Source organism: Chiloscyllium plagiosum, chromosome 16 (genome assembly GCF_004010195.1).
Source record: "Chiloscyllium plagiosum isolate BGI_BamShark_2017 chromosome 16, ASM401019v2, whole genome shotgun sequence".
NCBI classification, from domain to species: domain Eukaryota; kingdom Metazoa; phylum Chordata; class Chondrichthyes; order Orectolobiformes; family Hemiscylliidae; genus Chiloscyllium; species Chiloscyllium plagiosum.
Window position 1 is genome coordinate 53,102,007 of NC_057725.1, and position 15,902 is coordinate 53,117,908.

Genomic DNA, 15,902 nt, shown 5'->3' on the forward strand with positions numbered 1-15,902 from the left:
GATAAACGGCTCCCTTTCAGAATGGCAGGCGGTAACCATTGGGGTACCACAGGGATCAGTGCTGGGACCGCAGCTTTTTACAATATATATTAATGATATAGAAGATGGTATTAATAGTAACATTAGCAAATTTGCTGATGATACAAAGCTGGGTGGCAGGGTGAAATGTGAGGAGGATGTTAGGAGATTACAGGGTGACCTGGGCAGGTTAGGTGAGTGGACAGATGTATGGCAGATGCAGTTTAATAGGTTGGGAACAAGGTCATTGTGGACTAGATTAGATTCCCTACAGCGTGGAAACAGGCCCTTCAGTCCAACCAGTTCACACCGACCCTCCGAAGAGTAACCCACCCAGACCCATTTCCCTCTGACTACTGCAACTAACACTAACAGGAAGGCAGATTACTACCTAAATGGAATCAATGTAGGTAAAGGGGCAGTACAGGGAGATCTGGGTGTTCTTGTACACCAGTCAATGAAGGCAAGCATGCAGGTACAGCAGGTAGTGAAGAAAGCTAATAGCATGCTGGCCTTCATAACAAGAGGGATTGAGTATAGAAGCAAAGAGGTTCTTCTGCAGCTGTACAGGGCCCTGGTGAGACCGCACCTGGAATATTGTGTGCAGTTCTGGTCTCCAAATTTGAGGAAAGACACTCTGGCTATTGAGGGAGTGCAGTTTAGGTTCACGAGCCAATTCCCGGAATGGCGGGACTATCTTATGTTGAAAGATTGGAGGGACTGGGCTTGTATACCCTTGAGTTTAGAAGGCTGAGAGGGGATCTGATTGAGACGTATAAGATTATTAAAGGATTGAACACTCTGGAGGCAGGAAACATGTTTCCGCTGATGGGTGATTCCCGAACCAGAGGACACAGTTTAAAAATAAGGGGTAGGCCATTTAGGATAGAGATGAGGAGAAACTTCTTCACCCAGAGAGTGGTGGGTGTGTGGAATGCTCTGCCCCAGAAGGCAGTGGAGGCCTAGTCTCTGGATACTTTCAAGAAATAATTGGATAGAGCTCTCAAGGATAGTGGAATCAAGGGTTATGGAGATAAGGCAGGAACAGGATACTGATTGAGGATGATCAGCCATGATCATAATGAATGGTGGTGCAGGCTCGAAGGGCAGAATGGCCCAGTCCTGCACCTATTGTCTATTGTCTATTGTCTATTTATAAGTGTCTTGATGGTAAATGCTAAGAAAATATTTCCCTGGCTACAGAGAATAGAACAAGGAATTTGTTTTTAATTCAGTCACGGACTATGGGTGTCACTGGCTATGCCAACATTTATCACCCATCCTTATTTGCTCAGAGGTCAGTTCAGAGTCAACCAGATTGCTGTGGGTCTGGGGTCACATGTAGGCCAGACCAAGTAAGGATGGTAGTTTCCTTCCTTAAAGGACACTAGTGAACCAGATGGGTTTTTCCTGGCAATCAACAATGGTTTCATGGTTATCACTAGATCCTTCATTTCAGATTCTTTATTGAATTCAAATTCCAACCACCTCTTGTAACAGGATTTGAACCTCGGTCCCCAGAATATTAAATGAGTTTCTGGATTAATAGTCTAACGATAATACCACTATGCCATTGCCTCCCCTGTAGGGATGACATTCTCAGAATAAGGTGTGTGCAATGGAGAATGGAGATGAGCAGACATTCCTTGACACAGGGTTATGAATGTTAGGAACCCTTTAGCCTAGAGAGCTATGGTGGTTCAATCAATAAATATATTCAAGGCAAAAAAGTTGATACCTCTCTGGGTATTAAGGGCTTTGGAATAGTGCAGGAAAATGCTGTTAAGGTAGAGGGTCAACCATGATCACATTAAATAGCATAACTGGCTCAAAGGGCCAAATAGTCTCCTACTCCTGCTATTGCTGACATTCCTATGACTGAATGGATGATGGGCCTTATTACAACAAAGAAGGAAACTGAAGTAATTTCCTAACATGGTAGTAAAGAAACGTGTCATGAAAAATGCACCTGTTTTCTCTTCCATATAGTTTGTCTCCCTACACATTCAAGCACAACAATCTTTCTAGGTATTTTTATTGGTAAAATCAGAAGATTCAGGTAAGAAAATGAAAAATATGTGTGACTATCGCTATTTGGCCGCTGTTCATTTTTATGCTCAATGAACTTTTATTTTCTCCAGGATCTCTTGCCTCTGCAGCAAGGATTTTGGGATACAGAGAGTTGCTGCCCTCTCCTGGCAACAGCTATACTGGGAACTGTGCTGACAGGCTCCGGGGTGAGTTTAACATTCTGTAACAAAACTGTATGAATCTATGGTGCTCCTAACTTTGATGTTAGTTCGTGTTGCAAAAATTACAAAAGACTGCAGCACCTACAAAGAAAGCACAACTAATATACATTTAACAAGGCAGAGTATAAATTAGGAAATTGGAGTAGCATATCGTAAGTCTAGTATAGCAATCATGAGAAACTTTAATCATCATATTGATCGGATAAACCAAATTTGCAATAATAATTGGGAGGATGAATTCATTGAAGATATGCAAGATTTGTCTCAATTGTTACGTTGACGAACCAATTCAATCCTGGAGGAAAATGTGCCTTGAGACAAGAGTGGCATAATGTGATATCTTTTTTTCATGAGATTGACAGCAATTTGGTTAAGTCCAAAACAAGGGTGCTAAATTTAAATTCTTCAACAGCAGAATTGTACTCCAGCACATCATAGCCTGGCATATCCCCCACTCTACCATTACCATTAAGCCAGAGGTTCAATCCTTGTTCAGTGGAACGTGCAGGAAGGCATGCCTGGAGCTGCACCAGGAAGACAAAAATTAGGTCTCAACATAGTAAAGCTGTAAAACAAGACTACTCATGAATGACAGTGGACAAGTATCACAAGTATCCCCATCCTCAATAATGGAAGAGCTCAGCACATCAATGCAACACATTAGGCAATAATCTACAGCCAGAAGTGCTAAGTGCATGACCAATCTCTACCTCCCTCAAAGGGCATCGCAGATGCCAGTCTTCAGCCAATGCAATTCACTTTAATCAACGTGATAACAAGAAACAGCTGGAGTCCTGAGATATTGTAAATGCTACTGACCTGACAATATTTCGGCAATAAGACTGAAGATTTGTGCTCCACAGCGTGCTAGTAACCAGGCCAGTTCTAGTCAGCTACAACACCGGTGTGTGGAAAGTTGCCCAAGTATGTCCTGAAGATAAACGCAGGACAAATCTAACCCAGCTAGTTACTGAACATCAGTCTACTCTTGATCATCAGCAAAGTGATGGAAGGTGTCACCAACTCATCCTCCCAATCCTGTCAATCAGCACTTTCTTAGCAATAACCTATTCAATGACACCCCCAGGGTCACTCAGCTCCTGACCTCCATTATAACCTTCATTCAAACATGGACAAAGAGAGAAATTTAAGAGGTAAGGTGAGAGTGACTGTTTTAAATAATATTTTCCAAATTCCTGACTACTATCATTTAGAAGGGTAAGGGCGGTAGCTATATGGAACACCACCATGTTCGAGGTCCCCTTCAAGCCACTCACCATTCTGACATGGAAATGTATCGCCATTGGGTTCAACGGCTTATAGTCACACAAATTTATGCCAGGACTCTCCTGGTATGAATCAAAGGATCTGAACTGACAGTGAATAACAGTGGTAATGTATCAGAAAAGCCAAAAAAACTTACATCTTGCTCCAATGCTTACATGAGCTGCAACCCAACATACAAGACTGTTCACTGCTGTACTTGAGCACAACACATAACACTGCTTACCCCACTATTCCCTGAAGCTTGCTTGGCATCCACCTCAAGTTGCTTACCATCCTGACATTACACATTCTCCTACACCCTCGACACTTCTCATCCTCTCATTCTCCCTCTTGACAGTAATCATATCCCTGCACTCCCATAAATATTTACTCTTTCTCAACATTGCTCCCCCTTTACAATCTTCCTGATAATAATTGGGAACTGAGTGTCTAATAAAAATGAGGAATGTAAAGCATTTATTTTAAATCTAGTACTGGAGATATTAATAGGACTAAATGGCACAAAATCTACTGGACCTGATGACCGATATCCTAATGTTTTAAAAGAGGCAGTTACAGAAATACTGGATGCATTGAGTTTGGTTTTCCCAAATTCATTAGACACTTGAAAAATTCCATAAGTTTGGCAGTGTGCATACATACCCGGCTTTTAAGAGAGAGGGGAAGAGGGAAAACAGGAAATCATAGGCCAGTTAGTCTAACAGCAATCATGGGTAAAAAATTAGAATTTAATATTGAGACTTGGTAAAAGAATACTTCAAAAAATCATTAATATGAGTTAGTGAAAGGGTAACTGTGTTTGACAAATGTTTAGCTTGAGGATGTAACTAGTTAGCTGGGTAAGAGAGGCACAGTGGCTGTGGTGTAGTTGGATTATTAAATGCACTCATTGAGGTGCCCATAAAAGGCTATTCACACACGATTAGGACTCATAGAATGGTTTGGGGTGAAGTGGCACTATAATTATCATAGACTAAGGATTGGTTCACGGACAGACAGCAACCCAAATCAGTTCTTGGACCATCCTATTTACAACTTACATCAAAGATTTACTTTCGCGGACTGAGTAATGTATCCACGTTTGCCTCTGATACAAAGTTAGCAAAGTAAATAATGAGGAGAATACAGAGCTGCAATAGATTATGGCCAGTTTGGGTGAGTAGGGAAAAGCCTGTCATGTGGAAAGTAACATGACGAAATGTGAAGTCATCCATTTTCAGTAAGCAAACAATAGGGAAAAAAATGATTTTTTTTTTACATTGTGAAAAGCTGGGAGATACTTGCTTATGGGGTAACCTGAGTAATATTGGACATCTGTCAGAGAAATATAACATGCAGGTACTACTAGTAATTGGGAAAGAAAGAGGTTTATTAGTTTTTGTCATAAACACATTAAAGAAGTCTTTTCATAATTATAGAGGGCATTGGTGAGTACCATTTTGAACTCCTTGCCTAAGAAAGGACATACTTGACCCAGAGGGACTGCAGTGCAAAGTTATCAGACCAGTTCCTGAGAATTTGTCCTATTAGGAGACATTGAGCAGACAAGATCTATGTTCTTTGTAATTTAAAAGAATGAAAGGGGGTTCAATTGAAACATAAAATTCTTAAGGAATTTCATAGGTTAAAGAAAATGTTTTCCCTGGATGAGAAATCTAGAGCATGAGTTCACAGTTTCATAATAAGGGATCAGTCCTGTTGGACTCAAAATAGGAGAAATGTCTTGAATCAAAGTATTGTGAATACAGAGACCATAGGATGCTCAGTCATTAAATATTTTCAGGATGGAGGGTGATAGATTTTTGGTTGCTAAGGAAAGTGAGGGATATGGAGAAAGTTCAGAAAGGTGGAGTTGAGGGAGAAGATTCACCATGATATTTTAGGATGGAGAAGTGAGTTTAAAAGGGTCAAATAACATTGTTTTGTTCTTATTTCTCATGATTACTTGTTTCACTAAAGAAGGTCTCACCAGCCAGGAAAAGACAACCTATTTGACTGACACCACATTTACACCTTTGAACATTCACTCCTTCCATCATACATACACCATGGCTGTTGGTTATACATTCTACAACAACCTGCCAAGGCTTCTTATCATCATTCAAATCTGAAACCTATCAAAGAACAAAGACTTTTGTTTACAGGTTTTGTTTACATTTCAACTAAATGAACTGCAGATGCTGGAAATCAGAAACTAAAACAGAAATTGCTAGAAAGCTTCAGCAGGTCTGGCAGTAGCTATGGAATGAAATCAAAGTTAACATTTCAAGTTCAGAGACCCTTCCTCAGAACTGATGGTAGCTTGGGAAAAAGTTGGGTTTTTTTTGCAGAAGATTGGGTGAGGGGACAGGGTAAGGAGTGAACAATAGAGGAGATAGAGCCCGAAGTGAGAGAAGAACACTGGGGCAGACAATGGATTGGATAATGAACAGCTTAGGAAAATGAATAGTTGTAAGTGGACAATTAGTGGTTACCGATGGGTGGTGTGTAAAAGCAGACCATGTGATATCAAGGCCTGGTGTGTGGGTCAACGCAAGCTGGAAGAATAGCACTTCATTTTCTGCTTGGCACCTCTATAGCCTTCTGAACACAATATCAAGTTCAACAAGTTTAGGGCTCGAGACAACTTCTCCCATGTCTTTCTCCCAACCCCCACACACCAGGCTCTGTTATCACATGGTCTGCTACTACAGCACGGGTTCAATTTCCACTCTGGCTAAGGTTACCATAACATTTACTCCTTCTCATATCTTGCCGCTCACCTAAGGCATGGGGACGCTCAGGTTAGACCACACCAGTTGTCTCTCTCTCTCTCTCTCTCTCTCTCTCTCTCTCTCACACACACACACACACACACACACACACACACACACACACTCTCACTCTCTCTCTCTCTCTCTCTCGCTCTCTCTCTCTGATGAGAGACAGTCCTGTGGTCCTCTGGGATTATGGTGACTTTACTAATAAGCTCAGGAGCTGAGTGGCCTTGATACAAGTAGTACTTTCTTTACTACAACTGCTTCTAACAACCAGAGTCCATTGCCAACTAATGTGAACTCTTTTCTGATGCAGTACAATATGTTGTTTCTCCCTTCACACTGGTATTGTTAGGAGTTCCTGAGAAGTATGAGGAGACAAGCTTCAACAAAATGTGTCATTTCTCACTAATACTCAAGATCTGTATTACCAAATGACAACAGAAAATAATAAATGATGCTCCTCCTGATCTGTAATCATATTTTGGCAGAAGATTCAACCACAGCCCCACCCCAAGAAAAAGATCTGAAAATTATATTTCTTCAAAGTTTATTTGGATCTTCCATCCAAGTTACACCAAGACAGAAGAACTCCATAGAAATTTAAGATCATGTTAATTCCTGATGAAGGCTTATACCCGAAACGTCAATTCTCCTGCTCTTTGGATGCTGCCTGACCTGCTGTGCTTTTCAAGCACCACACTCTCAACCCTGAACCCCAGCATCTGCAGTCCTCATTTTCTCCTTATTTACTGACAGCCAACCTAACTAATTTCATGCACTGTCCAGTCAAAGAAACACTTCAAAGTTGGAGGGTGAAATCAGGGAAGTTTTGTCATTTTACAATAGGCATAAAATCAGATCAATGCTGATATTGTGCTCATCAAATTTACAATTCAGGTCCCTGATAGCAGATGAATGGAGATGGTGATACAGTATATTCTCTTCTAAATGTGAATTATTGTTGATTGAGCCTCATGTTGGCAGTATGAACCTTTAGCACATGTACAACATGAATTGGATACACTGGCTTTTGACTTCTAGATTTCTGCTCAGACAGAGAATATAATCTGTTCCCCACTTAGATGAAGTATTGGAAAGAATTCCAATCTCTGACAGACTTGGTTTCAGCAAAATTAACCTTATTTTCCACTCATAAATGCTTGTATTCAGAACTCCATCACATAGTAGAATGAAGGACATTGTAATTGTATGGTGCTTCAGCTATATAATGTCACTTTTAATAGTTAAAAACTGTGTACCTTTCCTATCACAATGTTTCCTCATTTTCATGGTGTGATTTTTAGATTCTTGTTAATATTTGACTTGTTTTCGAGAAAGCATGTGATGTAAGTTTAAATGACTGGGTTAGCTACTTGGGTAATGAATTGCTGAATGTTGGATTTATGATACATCCTGCATAGGTTGAGTTCAGAAGAAGAGAAGTTGAGTTTTTAAAAAAAAATTTATATAAGTCTCCAGAGGGCGAGGGTTGGTAGAAATTTCTGGTCTGTCAGAATTGCAAATGAGTGTTCGGCCCACCAGAGATAGAAAGAAGTGTTAAGTTGCTTTAGCAGTTGAAAGAGAAGAGTTGGAAAGAATAATTTGAATCATGAGGAGTTAAGATTCTTTACTGGGATTGAGTGACTAAAGGATATTTCTGGAAAAAGGTTTGAATCTTTCCTTTTATTGTTTATATATTAAGATATTTTTAAATTGTCACAAATATATATGTGGCTTGATTTATTTTCTGTGTAATACACACACATTCTTTTGTGAAAAGATCATTGACGGCCTTGTATGAATATGTTCAGTGACTGATCACTATGGTAACCAAACTGCAAAAATAACACTTGTGATTGATCAAGCCAGGTTTCACTTTAAGCTGTAACTTGTCTGGTACTCCAATCAGCTGGGGTCATCACAATGTACATCAAGAGCAAAAGAAAGTGTAGATGATGCTGTTGTTTTTAAAGCAGACATATCTCAACAAATTGCCTAAAAAGAAACTGTTCTTCATTCTCAGATCCTCTATTGTCTGAAAACAGTCATCCGCCAATTCTCATCAGAGGCAAGGCGTCAGTCAATGAGTCGACAACCCTCCTTTACCTATTCAGAATGGTCTGAAGAAAAGATGGATGAAATCATTGATGCAGTACCTCAAGACCATGAGCAGGATGATATTGAGGGTCAAGTCTTTTTACAGTCTGAGAGTCCGGAACAGGTAGAAAGCCTGGTTCAGGGCCTTGAGAGCTCCACTGATTCAGCATCAGAGTCAGTGGATCAGTCTACACTTGCCGTTAAACCAGTTGGACTTCAGGAGAGGTAAGCTTTCAATGGTTCTGTTTATGAAAGGATATTAAATATCTGGCTTAGTAAACCTTTGTGCTACAAACATATCAACAAAATTAAACCTCAGTCCACATAGCCTGCTGGAATCAGATGCTACTTCAGATATTTTGAATTCTACAGGAAAGAAGACCTTCCCCCATCCCATGTCCTCTTCCACCACTAACTCCATCACCTTCTTGAGTTTTGTGCCCAGACTGGGCACCTCTGGAGTTGTCAAATCAACTGAGAATGGCATGCACAGGAGTGAGAGATGTAGGGAATCACTTTTTGTTTACTCTTCTGTTGGAATATAAACTGGAAGATATACCAGGAGGGCTTTTGCATCTTAAAGATCAAGTAGGATTATGCCCTTCAGCTGCAGAAGACTTTTGATCAGCGAGATGGATTCTTTAAGAGACAGAGGGGCATCACCTGTCTTTACCCTAAGGAAGAACTCCCGACTGAGGTCTGGTGGATTGGCCTTGCTGTATTTATTACAAATCTGTGAGGCAGTGCACCCAGAGACATCCAGAAGCCTGCAAACAAGGAGTATCTCTCTCTCTCTCTCTCTCTCTGAGTGAAAACAACAAACCTAAAGACTTTGAAAGAAGGAATTTCCATACGAGAAAAGCCTGGAGTCTATGAAATCTGCTACTGCATGGATGATCAACCATTGCTCTGTAGATAGTGTACAATCAAAACCATGAGAAACAATTCTGTGTTTGTGGTCTGGATCTTGAACTGCAGAATTGGTTTCTCCCTGTGTACATTTTTCCATTCATAATATTTTTTGTCAAACCATCTGCTTTTGTCTGTCTTATGAATATGTGTATATTTGGGATTGTAAAGGCTTAAGTCATAACTAGTAATCAATTTTTTCTTACTTGCCATTTGTTAAAGAATAAGTTTGTTTGCAATAGATTGTTATTTTCCTGTTCATGATGAAACCTGATGTAAATTACTTTTATCCTACGTAGCAGTCAGTCATGAAAATTAAGCATCTTCATTCATCTTTAGTTTGATTAGTTAGCTACACATTTGTGATGGTTTATAGAAAATTGGGGCTCAATTTTGGTGCATTCTTCAAAATCAATCTTGACTGAGAACCTAGAGCAACAGAGACTAGGATGTGGTGGGGTGAGAACATTGAAGCAAGTATAGGCTGTTCAGCCCCTCAAACTTATTCTGCCGTCCAAAGCTACTTATCAACCTCAATAACATATTGTCATGCTAATATCATATCCCTTGATGTTATGAGTAACTCTTAAATCAACTACTGCCTCTTAACATTGCAGTCGTATTTAGATGTGCACCTACAATGCCACGGCATACAAGACTATAGACCAAGTACTGGAAAATGGGATTAGAATAGTTCGGTGCATTTTTTTTTTCCTGGCACAAACATGAGGGTCAAAGGGCCTTTTTTCTGTGCTGTCCATCTCTAAGGCTCTACATCTGTTCATTTTTGTCTTGAACTTGCTTATTAACTTAGATTCCCACTGTCTGGGATAGAGAAATCCAAAGGTTCACCACCCTCTGATGTCATAAATGACAAGTCTTACATTCTGCAATTATGTACCTTAGTTCTCGACACCAAAGCAAGAGGAAAAATCATTTCTGCGTCCAAACTATCTCACTCTTTAGACTCTGCAGTTGCCCCTCATTCTTCTAAACTCCAGAAAATGTAAACTCAGCCTTCTCAATCTCTCCTGATAGAACAGTCCAACCATCCAAAGAATCAGTCTGATGAATCACTGCTGCCTCCCTTCTTAGGAGAGAGGACCAGAACTGCACACAGTATTCCACGTGCAGTCTCATCAGTGCCTTATACAAATAAAGTAAGCGTTCTTTCCTCCTATATCCAAACTCTTTTGCAATAATTCAGGTGAAGGTGAAATGGTATTGTCACTGGATTAGTAGTCAGATTCCTAGGTCATGCTCCAGCGACCCAGATTTGAATCCCACCACGGCAGAGGGTAGGATTTAAATTCAATAGAGGGGGAGAAAGTCTAATGAGAACGATTAAACTATTGTTGAGTGATATACAGTCTGAAGGGAATTTCTGTCGGAGTCATCACCATTAACCTGGATTCCATTAAGTTTCATGGCATCAAATTTACCAAAGGCAAGAAGACATCCTGTTAATGATTATGTATTGCTTCACCCTCAGCTGATGACGCAGTGCTCCTCCATGTTAAACATCACTTAGCAAAACACTGAGAGTGACAAGGGTGGTAGAATGTATTCTGGGTGGGAGCCTCCAATATCCATCAATGAGTGGCTTCGCAGCACCACTATGTCTGAATCGATTGAGTCCTAAAGGACAAAGTTGTTAGACCAGATCTGCGACAGAGAAGATGTATCTGTATCTGCTAATGTATCTGTTCATGACAGTATTGGTAAGAGTGACCACCGCACAGTGGAGACAAAGTCTTCTCTTCATGTTGAGGATATGCTGTATCACATTTTGTGGCACTACCACCTTGTTAAGTTGGATAGGACAGACCTAGCATTTTAATACTGGGCATCCATGAGATGCTGTGTGCCATAGCATCAGCAGAATTGCACTCCAAAACAATCTGCAATCTCATTGCTCAGCCAATCCCCCATTAAATTGTTAACATCAAGCCAGGTGTCTATCCCTGGTTCAGTGGAAGAGGCAGGAGGACATGCTCGGAGCAGCACCAGGCATACTAAGAATGAGGTATTAACCTGCTAAACCTACCAAACAGGACTATTTGCACACCTAAAGCAATAAGCAAGTGATAGACAGCGCTAAGTGATTCCACAACCAATGGATCAGATCTAAACTTTGGAGTCTTGCCAGTCATGAATGGAATGACCAATTAAACAAGTCTCTGAAGGAGGAAGCTCCAGAAATGTCTTCAACCACAATGATAGGGGATGTTAGCACATCAGTGTAATAGATAAGGCTGAAGCATTTGCAAAGATTTCCAATTAGAGGTGCTAAGTACATCCATCTCTGTATCCTCCAGAGGTTCCCAACACCTCAGATGTTTCAGACAATTTAATTCATTGTGATATCAAGCACTAGATAATCAAAAGCCTTTGGACCCTGACAACATTCTGGAAATAGTACTGAAGACTTGCACTCTAGAATTTGCCACTCCCCCAGCTAAGCTGCTCCAGTATAGCTACAACATAGGTATCTAGCTGACCAAGTCAAATGTTGCCCATAGATGACCTGTACAAAAAAAAAGCAGGAAAAAATCCAAAATGGCTAATTACAGCCCTACTTGTTTGCTCTCAATCATCAGTAAAGCGATGGGTGGTATTCTCAATAATGTTACCATTCAGCACTTGCTTTACAACATATTCACTGATGCCCAGCTTGAGTTCCACCAAGGACAATCATGTCCTGACCACAATACAGCCTGGATTCAAACAAGGACAAAAGAGTTGAATCTCGAGGTGAGGTGAGAGTGACATTCCTTGGCATCAAGGGTGCATTTGACCAAGTATGGCATCAAAGAGTCATGACAAAATTAGAGTTAATGGTAGTAGAAGGGAAACATTGCCGTCATACCTGGCATAAAGGAGGATGTTTGTGCCTATTGGAGGTCAGTCATCTGAGTTCCTAACGATTGCTACAGGTTTTCCTCAGAGGTCTATCCTTGACCTAATCATCTTCAGCTCCTTTGCCAATGATCTTCTCTCTATCATAAGGTCAGAAGTGGGAATGTTTGCTAATGGTTGTATGATTTTAGCTATTTGCAACACATCCTATACTGTCCATGTCCAAATCCAACAAGACATGGACAATGTCCAATTTTGAGCTGAAAAGTGGCAAGTAACATTTTCACCATACAGTTCCAGACAGTGTCCACCTCCAACCAGAAAGAATCTAATGATCTACCTTTGACATTCAATGACATTATCATCGCTGACTGCCCCATCATGATCTTCCTGTGGGTTACCATTCACCAGAAACTGAATCAGCCTAGCTGTAAAAATGTAAAAACAAAGACAGAAATTGCTGGAAAAACTCAACAGAAAAAAATCAGAGTTAACATTTCAGGTTCAGTGACGCTTCTTCAGAACAGGTGGTAGCTTGGAAAAGATTGGTATTTATGCAGAAGGTGAGGTGGGGGGTGGGGGAGTGGATTTGGGAGAGTTAAATGATAGGTGAAGATAGAGATCAAAGTGAGAGAAACAGTTGGACAGAAAAAGGAGTGGGGAAAGGTTATTCTGTGGGAATGGATAGCTGCTAATGCTGACCATTAGTAGCTGAAAATGGATTGTGTGTGGTAGCAGGCCAAGTGATGACAAGCCCTGGTGTGTGGGTATTGGGGTAAGGACATGGGAGAAGGTGCACCAAGCCCTAAAATCTTTGATATAAAGTCCAGAAGGCTATATAGTTCCCAAGCAGAAACTGTTGTGCTATATAAATAGTATGGCTACAAGAGTAGGTCAAAGGCTGAGAATCCTATGGCTTGTAGCTCATATCCTGACTCCCCAAAGCCCATTCACCATCTACAAGGCACAAGTCTGGACTGTGATGGAATACTCCCCATTTGCCTGGATGGGAGTGGCTTCATTAACATTCAAGAAGCATGATACCATCCAGGACAGGGCAATTTACTTGACTGGCACCACATCCATTCACTTCCTCCACCACCAAGACACAATCACAGCAGTGTGATCCATTTACAGAATGCACTGCAGATCGTCACCAAAGTTCCTGAGACAGCACCTTCTAAAACCATAAGCACTACCACCTAGAAGGACAAGAGCAGCATATACATGGGAATGTCAGTTGCAAGTTCCCTGCAAGTTACACACCAACCTGTCTTGGAAATATATTATTTTTCCCTCAGTCAAAATCCTCGAACTCCTTCTGTAATGGCATCATGTCTGCCTACACAAAGTGGATTGTAGCAATTTAAGAATGCAGCTCACCCCCGCCTTCTCAAGGGCAACTCAAAATGGGGAATAAATGCTGGCCTAGCTGACAATGCCTCTTGCCTCATAAATTGCTTGCTGCACCTTATTCATTAGATTGCGTTGACAATCAGCTGCATACAACTAAATGCTCCAAAATGTACCAGAGAAAAAAATACGTGAAGTCTAGGGGATCGCCACTGAATACATCATATAGAGTATACAAAGCTTGTGGAAATAAGTGACAGCTGTCAAATTGTTTTTGTGAAATTTTATCTTCTCCTTTAACCTTAAAGGAGAGGCTCCAATGTATCCCTTACTCTGGACATGTGTACACCAGGAAGTGAAGAAGCTGATGGGCAGCTGCTATCACCCAGGGAGCAGTCTGCATGGGAATACTTGCAAACAGCATCTAATCTACTCACTTCAGAGATACTGCATGAACGGGCTATGGATTCCTTCTCACTCCAGAGAGAGTTCCTTGTAAGTAGCATCAAGAAATGTGGGATAAGTATGTAATGCAAAGGAATGTTCACTATGTGTAGCCAGTCTGACTGGGAGTGAATTCATTCAATTGTATTTTTGTATGGTGTCAAGTGATCCACCTTCTTAGCACCCAACCTGCACTCAGTACCTGGCCTATGATCAGTACCCAGTCTCCACTCAAAAACTAACCTTGCTCAACTCATTATTTTCCCATTTTTTAATTGCCTTGCCATGCAGAGAACTAACTCAATTTAGATTAAGTTAAAAGAAATTTAATCAACGTGTTAAAAATCAATAGAGAGTTTTTGATAAATAAAGAGAAGCTATTTCTAATGGTGAAGGGTCAATACTCAGAGGGCAAAGATATCAAAGTGGTTGGCAGAAGAACCAAAACAAGAGTAAGTTTTTTATTCTAATGTGATTTGCTGTGATCTTTAATGCACTGTCTGCAAGTCTGGTAACAACGAAGCAATCTTTTGAAATGGTTTTAAATAAATTATTTAAGGGGAACAATTTGCTAGGCTTTGGAAAAATGACACTATAATGGAAAGGAATGGACTTCATGTTTCAAAGATCTGGTACAGTATAGTGGACCAAATAGCTTCTACCTGTATTATTTTGTTATGTTTTTGCAAGGTTTGTGAAGGTTTGTAGCTCAGGTTAAGGTTTAGGGCGTAGGTTTGCTCGCTGCGCTGTAGGTTTGATATCCAGATATCAATTCTGAAAATGTGTTGCTGGAAAAGCGCAGCAGGTCAGGCAGCATCCACGAGCAGGAGAATTGACATTTCGGGCATGAGCCCTTCTTCAGGAATCCTGAAGAAGGAGCCTTCCTGAAGAAGGGCTCATGCCCGAAACGTCGATTCTCCTGCTCCTTGGATGCTGCCTGACCTGCTGCGCTTTTCCAACAACACATTTTCAGCTCTGATCTCCAGCATCTGCAGTCCTCACTTTCTCTTAGAAGAATCTATTAATTCTCTCTTCTCACAGAGTATAAATTATTGTTCCCTTTGAGATTTAGTATTCTTGTGAAACTGTTCTATTGTAATGAATACCAAATGAAAAGCTTCAACTGAATGTCTTCAGCAATACTCAAGTTCTGATCTATCAAATCATTATTTGTTAAATCACGCTTCAGCAGAAACATTTTAAGCGCTAAGTACATGTTTTTGACTCACGATCTCACTATTCCTTGTTCTGCCCACTTTAAACCTTCCCCATATGGTTTTCATTGCCTGCAAAACTAAACCAAGCAGACAGCCGCTTAATTTATTGTTGTTAAATGCAATGAACATCTGGCATCTTGGAGTATAACAGCCTTCTTTAGTTTTTGTTCTTTCTCTCTCCAGCCCATGGTAAAGTGACTTGTTTTCACACTGTGTTTCCCGATGCCATCGTTTTCCTGGGAAGTGTGGCAGCACCATATCTGGAATTCTCAGTTCCTGGGTTAAGATGACATTGCAATGCAGTCAATAAACACTCTGAATGGGAAAGAGAATTTGTTTGATTTGTGTATCCAAGCAGATTATTGTTTGCTTTTTTTTAATCCATGTTTTTTTTTAGCTGCTGTATCTTATGGAGTTCAGATCCTCAGATGTCAGAAGTAATCACATTATAGTCAATCGTGGCAAATATATGAACTGTGCCTTTTTTTTAGAATATTGCAATTATAATATTTATACAATATTAGTATAATCTTGATCTTCATGCTTTAATTCTCTCGACTGTAGGAAATACCAATGAATTTTGTTGATCCAAAGGAATTTGATATTCCAGGTTTTGGACTGAAGAATCGCTATAAGACAATCCTCCCAAGTAAGTAGATTGCCAAAATGCCAGCATTAAATGCATTGCCAAGTCAGAACATGATCTC

The 15,902-nt window shown here is 40.4% G+C and overlaps 1 protein-coding gene across 3 annotated transcripts in view; it reads left to right on the forward strand.

Moving 5' to 3' along the window:
- The window catches only part of ptpn5 (protein tyrosine phosphatase non-receptor type 5), a 120,570-nt gene that overhangs the window by 90,715 nt on the left and 13,953 nt on the right, over nucleotides 1-15,902 (forward strand). For all 3 annotated transcript variants that reach the window (XM_043706133.1, XM_043706134.1, XM_043706135.1), the window contains exons 4-7: nucleotides 2,160-2,255; nucleotides 8,340-8,638; nucleotides 13,843-14,029; nucleotides 15,760-15,844. In XM_043706133.1, the coding sequence (XP_043562068.1) occupies nucleotides 2,160-2,255; nucleotides 8,340-8,638; nucleotides 13,843-14,029; nucleotides 15,760-15,844 (667 nt within the window). The remainder of the gene's footprint in view (nucleotides 1-2,159; nucleotides 2,256-8,339; nucleotides 8,639-13,842; nucleotides 14,030-15,759; nucleotides 15,845-15,902) is intronic.